Raw genomic sequence first — 12,476 nt, 5'->3', positions numbered from 1 at the left:
TTCAGTGCCTTATTCCCTCTCTTAACAATTTCTAAGCTTTAAACCTTATAAAAAAGGTGTATATATATAGAGAACATTTGTTCTATTAAGTTAGTTTTAATCTTCTCCTGAAGATGCCAACTTGATTGGCGAAACGCGCGTCCAGTACGTGAAATTGAGTTTCGGTTTGTGGTAAAACGCGTTATTGTGTGTTAAAATTGTCAAGAATAAAAGATTATGGAGCCGTATCCTCTACGTCTTCTGGTTCAAGAATTTTTCCGGTCTTGTAGATGGTTTTTGAAAAACGGCCTTTTTTGTAGACACTTGCACACGCGATTTTTATTTTTTTTTTTAATTCTTCCCGACCCCCCAGCTCCCATTTTTAATACATTCCGTCAAAGGGCAAAAGTGCATATATGTGTCTTTCAGACACTTATCGTGTTTCAAAGCAATGTTCAAAAAACAGTCGAAAATCGCGAAAAAAAGATGAATACCGGCGTCGGATCGAGGCCATTTCCTGCAAGCTTGTGGGGCAAATTTCGATTTTGTAGCTCCAACGGTTCGAAAGTTATTCAGGAAAAACCAAAAGACGCGAACGGAGAACGGACAGACAAAAAAATTTTTTTCGACGCTGATCATTTCTGCACCAACAGCTTGCTAGCGATGCGTAGGATTTTTCGAAAGTACCAAGTAATTTATTAAGCCAACACTTACACACTAGAAATACATAAAACTAAACGTCGCAAGAAGTCATTTCCTGACGTTCGCGCTACAAGTACGTCCGTATCACAAAAATCCTTTGCCGCTGGCGTAGGTTTGCAACACGCTCATCAGTTGCAGTCGAACTTCCAGGTTGACGTCGTCAGGAAGCTTCTTCATAAACGGAAGCAGAGATAGGAGAAATTTACGGTTCCCCATGGGATCGTCGGCTCTCTCTTCTTTTTGCATCGCAGCCAATTCTTCCATCACCTTTGCGATTCTCTTCCCGGTTGGCATATCGGCATTGTTCGAAGAAGAATTGAACTGATCCGATGACGTCGACGGTATGTGAATGAACTGAACCGATTGGTTGGTCAACTGAATCGGGTCAACGGTTATTGGTTTGACGTCTTCCGTTGTCGAATCGTTGCTATCTCTGTTTTCTTCGACGAATACGAAGCTCGATGTGTTCCTAAAGAGATATCGAATCCTATATTTCCAAATTTTCCGGATCGTCATGTTGGCCTCTTAATAGCGTAAGCGCAGAAACTGGAAGAAGCCAACAGGACGATTAGCGAAAGGTCAGCTTTCGTAGCACCAAGCAGCTTTTTATTTTAAAAAGAAAGAACTTCGCGGTTTCTTGTGGCAACTGTCACAAAGTCGATGTAATTTTATTGTTCATGCACCCTGTATAAAGTGTCTTTCAAGTCCCGACGAACTTCAAAGTTACGGCAAACTTTGTTAAATATTTAAATTGGTACAAAATAAATAAGAACTAAAAGTTCAGATTTTCACGAAGCTATATGTTTTAACATGACAATTGTTTCGACAACACCGTGTCATTATCAAATGCAATATTTACAAACTACCTGCTACTATATATCCCGAAAAATGACAATAAAACCTTAATTAATGTTGTGAGAATTCAAGTTTAATAATGGAGAGGTATTTAAATGTATTTAAAGGTAATTAATGTAATGTCATTTAACAGCCACAGAAAGTTATTTTGAATTTAATGGACAGATTTACATCTCTGAGGAAGGTTTGATTATGGAAATGGAAAATATCATACTAGAACATCCTTTAAGTAAAGGTTTTCTATGGTGGTATAGATACGTGGATGATGTCTTTGCTTGCTTTGTTGGAACGGACAGAGAATTGGGGTCTTTTTTAAATTAAATTAACCCATTACATGATCGTATAAAATTCACTATCGAGAATGAACAGGATAACTCTATTAATTTTTTAGACTTAACTATTACGAAAACGCAAAACAAATTAGATATTTCCATTTACCATAAACCGTCACACAGCTCAAATCACCCTTATACACACAAAATGGCTTCATTTCACTCTTTTATACACAGACTTCTTAATACGCCACTCTCAACACAAAATTACAACAAAGAACTTAATATCATTAAACAAATTGCACTGAACAACGGCTACGATCCGTCCATTATCGATAAAATTATAAATAAAAAACAAATCCAGACAACAGTAAACTCTATTTATCCGAAACCTAATACAGAACACGAACAATTTGAAATAATTGCATACATAGGAGAACCCAGTGAAAAAGTTTCAAAACATTTGTCAAAATGTAGTTTAAAAATAGCTTTCAGAACTAACAGCGCAATAGGAAATTTTTTAAAAAACAATAAAACAAAATGTCCAATTGTTTAATGGATTTTCATCAAGTAAAAGCCATCTCAGTTCAATAAATTTTTACAAATAATAGGGTTGTCGAATGATATTTTTTCAACTATTTCGCGCGTCCTGTATAATCGACGAAACCTGAAACTCTCTCTAATTTATCAACAAAAACGGAAATTTTTAGGATGTTTTGGAATTTTTTGCCCATAAACGACACTCCCTGTATATAATTCAAACAATGTTCGAAATGGAGGTAGTGTAAGGTAGAGAAGTAGAGTAAGTGGTTTTCAAGAAAACACTTTCTGAAACCATGCACTAAATGACGTCATCGCGTCTAGATTGGGGACGAGAAATGGCTATTTTCATTTGGCTTTTTTCAAATACCTCGAACAGCGCATGTGGTCTATAACACTGTTTAACCCAATTGGCCACATTTTTCAACAATTCTGATTCATGGCTAATAATTTAATTTACGTATTGATTCACGGATGGAGAAATGTATTGCGGGATATCATCCGTTCGCTTGTTGAACTCCGAATGGAATCCTGCAGACGTTTCGCCAAAATCTCACTTGGCATCTTCAATGCTCGCGCTCCGAAAACACTTCGAACACAGTGTTTTTTTTTTTAATGAACCGTTTTAACGCCCCGACGTAATTAAAATTATTCAAACCTTGTGTATATAGCTTTCTTTTATCGGACGCAAAAAAATTGCTTTCGTGAAACCAACCTTGTTTCTCTTTGTTTATTGGTTTAAACCTTGCCGATTGTGATAAACCGGCGTCGGTGGGAAAATAAAACACCGCGTAATTGAGTAGATTGGTGAATTCCTCGAATGGCTCGTATACTGCGTAAAAAATTCTAAACGTAACGATATCGAAGTACCATTGGTTCGAATTTAGCAACGACGCATTACTCCTACCTTCGTTCCTTTTCCGGCCATATTATTGGGAGACGGAGTGAGTAATAGCGGCAAAAAGTCTCCGTACTAGTTTCAAACGTTTCGTGAAACAAAATAAATTGATTCCTAGTCTGGTGATTCATTTTCCGAATCGGAATGTTTTGCGTTTTTTAGCGACTTATACGTTGCACTTTGTGAAGTTCATTATGTCATTGGTCGGAAAAGTTATGAGAAAATGGTAAATAAAAAACTTGTAAAAGTTATCAAAATTTTCCTTTAAAATTCTTCAACTTTTTTATTAATACATACCTAAAACCTATTAGTTTTTTCAAAATAGTAGTTTTCACGCTGGCACAAAAGTTAAGCGCCGTTATTTAAAGGTAGATCACTCATATCTGATATAGGCGTTATTCAAATAGAACGTAAAAAATATATGCAACGTAATTTGAACTAGATGCTATGCTATGATATTTGAATATTTTTTTTCTTCTACTATTGAATAAATTCAATTGAAAATCAGAAATGGATTTAAAAAAAATGCTTGCACACTTATACATCACATTTTTTTTTACAAATTTTGTTGATACTTTTGTTATTTGGCCGCATGGTCAAGAAACCCTAGTAGATTTTTTTAGTCATTTAAACCCTATACACCCTAACATACGTTTTACCATTGAGTTGGAAACCATTGGATCATTCTGTGGCCCAAAAATCATCGGTTATCAACTCTCTTGTCTGTATGCGAGCCAGTTTCAATCAAGCTCTGAAGAAACCAACAGGATGATGGGCGAAACGTCAGCACATGTTATCAAAAATTTGGGTTTTATTTGTTTTATTTATCGTATTTCGTATATTTTGGACTTTCTGTATGCTTTCAATATCAATAGAATTCAAAAATGGCTCATAAATTTTTTGAACAAAATTAAAATGGGGATTGATATCGAGTTATAATTATCTGTAGAAAATGCTGGTTTTTAAATACCCAAGAACCTTTTTTAAACTTTAAAAATATAAATTGTTTTTTTTTGTGAAAAATCGCGAACATTACATATAAATTTAATTTTCGTGAAAAAAGAATTTTTCCCATGTTAATTAAATGGGAAACTAAAATAAAAATAGCGACCCCTTAGAGTTGAGCTACAGGGCTCACCTTTGGTGAAGATTTGTTTTATATCAAAAAGAAACATTTGAGAGGGTAAAAGCTAAAAAAAAATAAAAATATTTTTTGAAGCACCCTAATATATATTTTGATATTTTTAGAATCCTTACGAAAATAAATGTAACTTTTATAGAAACTGCTTATTCGAATTTTGTGTAGTTTGGACAGAAGTTAAGATTTTATTTTTTTTTCCCAAAATTCACTTATTTTTAGAAGACTTCATGAATGATGAATTATCAATTAAATGTAGTAGAAGTGTAGTGTGTTCAGAAAACAATCTCCCACTCGCACCTAAACTTAAGTGAGTCTCTTTTGATAAAATTATATAATGAATCACCACCAAAATTAGAATGTTCAACATTTTTAGTTCATTATATCAGTAGTGCTTTAAACTAGACGGGACATATCGATGAGGATAATAGTATACTTGACTCTTGATTGTATGTTTTAAGATACATTTTTTTTCTTGGACTAACCAAATGTATTAAATTTTGTCCTTATACATTTTATATTATGTTTATATTATATATATTGTGTAGTATAAGTGTGCTGTACGCCAAATGTTATATAGTTCTCTATTGTACCTCTCGACAATGTTATTATCCTCTCTGTAGGATTATATAACAATAAAGAATTTCTTTCTCATTATAACATTCTATACCTATATTCGATCTTGAAAAAAAAGTACCTGCAGTTAACTTTTCAAAAATAAACAAATAAAAAATAAATTTAACTTAACTAAGTTCAAAAAAAAATATAAATAAATCAATTGGATTATAAAAGATCTTCTATGTGCTGTTCGTTCACTCGAATGCACTTTCCTTTTGATATAACCCAAGAAATAAAAATCAAGTGGCGTCAAATCGGGCGAATGCGGAGGCCGTTGGGGCCAACCCGTCGATCTTCAAACATTCAAAAATTTGAGAACTAGGATTGAACAATTGATATTTTAATTTTCGTCAAAAATAAAATACCGCACCCGATTCATTTCAATCCACTTCAATTTTTTTCAGAATAGGTATAGGTAACGTTGATAACACTTAAATTACATGCTGTTCCATAACAAAAATGTAAACTTAATCCTTTTTCTTAACATTTTAGCACAATTTCAATTTTTCAAGATCAAATATTTCAAAAACGGTCAGACATAGGTATTACGACGTTAAACACAAGATATGTTTGAAATAGCAACTTCTGGTTGAGCCGGAAAGGGCAGGACGTTGAAAATACTTTTACACCTTGCCTCAAAAAATTGAAAGGCGTGTCTAGATTGCACCTCTATAAACTTTTAATGAACAGGTTGGATGAAAAATCCTGTCTTGCATATTTATATTTGTAAATAAAGCTTTTGCAACTTTAGTAATCCATAATGAATGTAATATATCGAAGGGTGAAGATCCAAGAGTGCCACAAAATGTATTTATACCAAGAAACTGGAGACTGGAAATCGAGTGAGGTTGGCAATGTGTGACCTTAGCAAGGTCTTCGACTGTATCTCGCACGATCTTCTTAAACAGAAGCTGTTTAGGTATGGATTTCGGGACGAAATGCTTATTTATTAGACAGGGAACAGTTTGTGGGGGATGACGGACGTAAATCCTCTTTGGCGAAGGTCTCCAGTGGTGTCCCCGAAGAGTACGTCTCGGCCCTGTATTTTTTATAGTGTATATTGCTAATCTATGCCGTTTTTTGGAGTCTGCCAAATGTGCTGAATTGGAATGACCTGCCCAACATAATTGAGAACTGGAGAGCAATGCGAACAATTGGTTTATTTGAAATTGAATACGGACAAAACCCAGAAAATATTCTTTCCGCTAGATACAACAAAGAACGGCAGTCGGGTAAACTACTTGGCATTACACTTGATAGTAGATTTGACTGGAAAGATCATATTTTATCTCTTAAGCGAAAACTATCTTCCAGCTTATTTGTCCTTAGAAAAATTCGGTAGAGCCTAGACCAAAATGCCCTAATGACAGTGTATTATGCTTTATTTCATTCCCACATACCATACAGCACAATATTATGGGGAAACTATGTCAATGCTGTTCAAATATTCAGGATACAGAAAAGGACTATAAGTATTCTTGCTGGGGCTAAGCACAATGAACACTGTACTCTATATTTTAAAAAATATAAGATAATGACACTGCCCTATATCTTTATTCTCCATACACTTTTAGAAATTCAAAAACATACTAATATATTTGAAGGCGTGTCTCATAGTTTCCAACACGTGCAAAAAAATCTTATAAGAGTTCCAAAGCACAGATTTGTAACATCAGACAAAAATTCTTTAAGCATTAACTTGTACAATATGCTGCCAGATAGGCTTTTGAGGTGTTCAAAACAAATATTAAAGTGTTGCTTATTGAAAATTCTTTCTATAGTATGGACGAGTACTCCAACACAATAAAAAATCTAAATTAAAATCCTTGGCTTGCTGAAATGTGTGAAGATCATAGCATATCTTGCACTTTCTGTGTTAGTGGTGTTGACCTTTAAATTTGTTATTGTTCACTACTGTGTTATTTATAAATACGTTTTTTTTTACACCCTGAAATTGTCTTATTCTTGTACAATATGTGGTTAATAAAAAATTCTTCTTCTTGTTAAGGAATTATTAAACGCACCTTAATTTAGTTTAAAAAAAACTCTATTTAAAATATCGAATCATAATCAAAATTGTTTTCTAGGTTTTATTTGGCCCCTTGTAACAAATATTTGCTAACTAGTGATAATAATTCCTGCCGTAGCAATTAATGCTAGTAATTAGTAATTAAGTAATTAATGCAATTTAAATGTTAAATTAAAAATCTATTTGAAGAAGAAAGTGAAAATTTTTTCTTGCTTACCTTCTTTGATAGTAAGGCGCCAGGAAGGAAAGATGATCGAAATAAATGTATTTTTTCGATTTAGCTCCGGGTGGGCCTGAATCCGATGCTTCCTTGTTACGTAAACTTCTGGAAAAATTGTCACGAAGAGATTTCCATTTTACCTGCATTTCCCGCACTAGAATGGAAAAAAATATATATAAACTAGGAGGATTTATTTCTAGTGAACGAAATTTGAGAGGTTATATTTTTACGCAATTAATAAATCAGTTTCAATTTTATAATTTTTGCATTGTACTTTTGCAGAATTCCGCCACTTTCGCGATAAGACGTATGCTTTTAATGCCTCGGCAGGTTACAAAATCAATTTTTTCGTCGTATTGTGATATTAACCTTATAAATCTTTAGCAAAAATTTCCAACACCTCATTGTAACGCAAAAAACCTCTAAAACCAGAAAAATAAATTAACTCTAATCATAAGAGCATATGGGAGTACATATATGTATGTATTCGATGAAAAAAAAGTGAAATTTGACTTTCTTGGCAAAAGTTATACCGGGTGAAACAAGAAAGTGGGATCACTATCTACAGTAATTTTCGAATTTTAAATGGCACAACCTATTTTTCTTTGCATTTTTGGATTTAGATCATTCTATGTAGGATAGGATGGTTTTTCTCTATTTTTTCGTTTTTTTAAATATTTATTTAATTTTTGAAAATTGTGTCTAGGAGGCTGTGACCATCATACATACTATTTATTGGGTCACCGGATTATGGAAAACATTGTAAATTAAACTTTTCTTTACTTGTCTAATGGCAAATAACATTTAGTGTAATGAAATGTTAATTTTTTAGGATAATCCATTTTTTTCAAATAGAACCCTAGTGGGAACAAAAACTTTTTAAACCCGGTACTTTTTTTGCAACATTTTGACGCCAAAATTTTCAAAATCCGTTAAAAAATAAGCTCACAGGAGGGAAAAAACCAGATCAGTAAACACATTTTTATAGATACAAAATATTATATTTCTTTGCTTCTATTCATCATCGATTCGGCATGATTTGACATGACATTTTTATCTGATTGTATATTTTATATATATATATATATATATATATATATATATATATATATATATATATATATATATATATATATATATATATATACAGAGTGTTAGAAAAGTACGCTGCCAAATTTAGACTCAGCAAAAACCGACGCAGGAGGAATCCAGAAGTTTTGTAAAAAGTATTAAAGTAGTTTCTTTGAAAAATTTTTCAAGATACAGGGTATCTTGAAAAATTTGCATTTTGGACCTACGTTTATACAAATTTTTCGTCTTAAAATTAACGCAAGGAATCGTTTCTTAAAGTTTTAGTTATATTTATATTATATTATGTTTATATTATATATGTATACTACTTTATATTTTAGTACACTCTTCTTTGACAATTCCGAAGAAATAGGATTTTTTATATGATTTCAAAAAATGCACTGACTGACAAATAAAAATATGTTTATGTTGATTTGTTGATGATTGAACTATTGTCCAAGTCATTATGGTTAAAATGGTTTTGAAAGAATATAAATATAATGCATTTAAATGTCGTAAAACTCAAAAACTTAGCGTAGAACAATGTCACTACTAGAAAAGGCTGTAATAAACAAAATGCATATTGGTCTTTAAAAAGTCCTAAACAAATACAAGAAGTAAAAATAAATAGATCAAAAGTTAACTGGAGACACAGCCCGACTTAACCTTAATCGTTTTGTTTGCAGAGGCAATAATAGTAAGGAGAGATGTGTTCCGCAAAATGGTGCAGCAATATTTAGAATAGTTATAGAATTTTTTACTTTAGTATGTCTTGTTATTTTTGGTGTTTTTGTTCTACTTTAATTTGTAAATAATTATTGATGTTGCAGTCAGTCACGAGTGGACTAAAATATAAAGCATGCTATATCATTGTAATCGGAATAAGATATTCTATTAAACACCTATGTAATATACAGGGTGTTCAGTTAAAAAATATACGATATAGGCTTATTTGTCAGAACATTGATAGTGTTTTGTTTTATACGTCACTTGGCTACTAACCCCACATTTTGTTTTTTTTTGTTTACCTTCGATATCTCTAAAAACAAAAAAGTTACGGCCAATTAAAATGTTATCAAGATAAAATGAAGATTAGAGGCACGCGCTTCCGGCCTGATGACGATCGCAGGCCCGACAATCAAACGAAATAACCTAAAATATAGACGGACCGGGACGTATTTTAACTGCAGCGACGTCAGCCACGCCGTTCGAATACACTCAAACACGCACAACGCGAATACCCTCACCGACGGCTTCTTTCTCGTGCAAATTGAAATTCATCCAGCGATCTTTGAAGAGGGCGACTCCGATCTCGCCCCAGGCGTTCATTTTCACCTCCTGATTGCCGTGGGCCACCTTGAAATCGTAAAGACACGGCCTCTTTTTCACTTCCTCTATCAGTTCCAGCGCGTTGATCAACGGTTTACTCATCTTGGAAAAGTTGCGACTTGCAACGTTAACGCACGTCGACGCTGGGATTTCTAACCGCCTTCGCTCCGCTCACTGACGATCGTTCGGCTCCGCGTTCGGCATTCGTCGGCTGCCGGTAAAGTTTCGTTCAGAGGTGAAGGTCCTGCGTCCGGCGGTTGACGCAGTCGCGCGTTGTCGTCGTCAAAGTTGAGCCTACTATGATGCTTCGAACGCTTCGACTCGATCCCGACGTAGAAAATAATTAAACGTTTTAAATGATGAACCGATAACTGGGACCAATTTACGTAAACACTCGCAATTATACTATGGTACGTCTCGCCGTATGACGCGTGTGTTGGCAACGGTGCTTATGTTAGGTTGGCAGCGACTCGAAAACTGACAGTTGACGTCTTGTAATTTTCGAAAAATTCGATTTTTCGAAAGTATCTACGCTCGTATAAAAAATGGGATAAACATTGGGTCAGCGTCGAAAAAAAGACTTTTTTTGTCTGTCCGTTCTCCGTTCCTGTCTTTTGGTTTTTCCTGAATAACTTTCGAACCGTTTCGAAAAAATCCATATCGAAATCGTTATTTCGGGGGCTGTCAAGACGCGATGACGTCATTGATTAATACGGCGCACTGCATGGTTTCAAAAAAAACTCATTTTCTCGAAAACCATTTACTATTTTCAAAAAATTCGCGTGGAAAGTCCAGGGCTATAACTTCTACTTCGAACAATGATTGCATCATATACAGGGTGTGTCGTTTATGGGCAAAATATCTAAAATATCCTAAAAATTTCGGTTTTTGTGGGTAAAACATAGGCGATAAATGAAAAACCGTTAAAGATGGGATAATTTTATTTGAACAGTATCGTAAAGCGTGTCGTGAGAGAGTTTCAGGTTTCGTCAATTATACAGGGCGCGCGATATTTGAAAAAATATCATGCGACAACACTATTACTTGTGCATATTTTATTATTTACCGATGTTTACTGTAACTTTGAAGTTCGACGAGATGTGAAGGTCACTTTATACAGGGTGCATGCACAATTAAATTACATCGATTTTGCGAAAGTTTCGTAGTGATCCGCAGAAGTGATCCGCGATTTTTTTTTAATATCTTAAGTAGGTTAATGAAAGATGTAGGTTTTGAATATGTAAAGCGTGATCACAAAAGTACCAGTTTCGTCGTAGTTTGAAGGCTATTAGGCTTCAGGCGTTAGTTTCAGTATGCGAAGTGCCTGGAGTACACTCCAGAAGTTTTTTTTAAATGTATATATAAAAACAATTTGATTCTGCTTATTGTGAAAACATACAGAAACATAACGAAAACGTATGAAAGATATTTTGTCAAAACTTATTAATTGTATTAAATATCGGGGCAATTTGCTCTAGGAAAGAACAATTTTCAGGGCCTCTTAGATTTTTGTCTTTAATTGAAAAACCCTGTATATAATCGAAAAGAATTTTGCCGATCGGATTTATAGTTTTGGACAAAATGATTTTTTTTTCTAAACCAAAATATCCCAAAAAAAAATTCAATTCATATCGAAAATGTGTGAAATAAATTTTCTAAAAAATTATTACTTGAGTATATGTTTATCTATGGTACATTGTTGTAATTTTTAATAGTACACCCGATTAATTAAATTAAATTCTTTAAAAAATATTTCATTTTGAAACTGCCATCTTCTCGAACCAACTGATTTTCAATGTTATTCTTTTTATTTTTACTTTTAATAACTTCCTATTTAGTTTTCAGCAAAATAGAACATATACATATTCATAGGCTAAAAGAGCCAACTATAAGAAACGCTACCACCAACTTTTTAAATGACAATAAAGGATTTGCTACCTGGGATCAGAACACAAAATGGGAAAAAGAAAAGTTGGAACAAAAAGAAATAGTTGATAGGGTGCCAAAACAGAAGTGGATGACACAAGTAAATTAAAAACACTATTCGTAACAAAATCCGCAAAGCGAAGAAAAACTGGATGAAGGAAAGGTGCAGAGAAATAGAGGACCTGGAACGCAAATCCAGTAGCTTTAACATGCACAAAAAGGTAAAGGAAGTAGTTGGTATTGGATCGAAAAGAGACTCAGGTATTTTTTGAGAAACGAAAAAAATTCAATAATTTTGGATATCGAGAATAAGCTGGAGATCTGGAGAACTTATATAAAGCAGCTTTTCAATGACCAACAAGCAACTGCCTACGAGCTAGCAATAACCGAGAACCCACTTCTAATAACAAGAGATGAAATTGACCACGCTATAAGGATAGCAAATGCACGATTGGCTTCTATCTACTTTTATCCCAATCCCAAAAAAATCTCGAACATATAAATGTAATGAGCCATGTTCTGAAAATACTCCTAAGAACTGAAACCTCTGACACACAATTTCGATTCCGCAAAGGGCTTGGAACCCCGGAAGCTATTTTCGCCTTTAACGTTCTTGCCCAGAGATGCCTAGACGTCAATCAGGATCTATATGTATGCTTTGTCGATTATAGTAAAGCGTCTGATAATGTCAGGCATGAAAAACTAATGGAAATCCCACAAAAACTGAACATCGACTATCACGACATGCAGATTATATCAAGCCTGAGGTCAAGCCGGTAAGGTCAAAATAGATAACGCTCTCTCCGAAGAGGTCAGCATACGGAAGGGTGTCAGACAGGGGTGTAATAAATGAAAATAAATAAACAAGACTCAAATGATGGCGATAACAAGAAGGAAGC

General features: G+C 33.9%; 1 protein-coding gene across 1 annotated transcript; it reads right to left on the bottom strand.

Moving 5' to 3' along the window:
• Positions 1 to 378: 378 nt before the first annotated feature.
• LOC132701461 (uncharacterized) lies at positions 379 to 9,897 on the bottom strand. The gene is made up of 3 exons (XM_060669402.1): positions 9,570 to 9,897; positions 7,249 to 7,405; positions 379 to 1,150 (listed from the first exon to the last, which is right to left on the bottom strand). The coding sequence occupies exons 1-3, from the start codon at positions 9,751 to 9,753 to the stop codon at positions 766 to 768; spliced, it is 726 nt and encodes a 241-aa protein (XP_060525385.1). The 5' UTR covers positions 9,754 to 9,897; the 3' UTR covers positions 379 to 765.
• Between the last annotated feature and the right edge of the window lie 2,579 nt (positions 9,898 to 12,476).

Source organism: Cylas formicarius, unplaced genomic scaffold (assembly GCF_029955315.1).
Source record: "Cylas formicarius isolate icCylForm1 unplaced genomic scaffold, icCylForm1.1 PGA_scaffold_10__41_contigs__length_53128322, whole genome shotgun sequence".
NCBI classification, from domain to species: Eukaryota; Metazoa; Arthropoda; class Insecta; order Coleoptera; family Brentidae; genus Cylas; species Cylas formicarius.
Note: the sequence above shows the minus strand (reverse complement) of the source record. Positions and strands in the feature narration are given on the sequence as shown.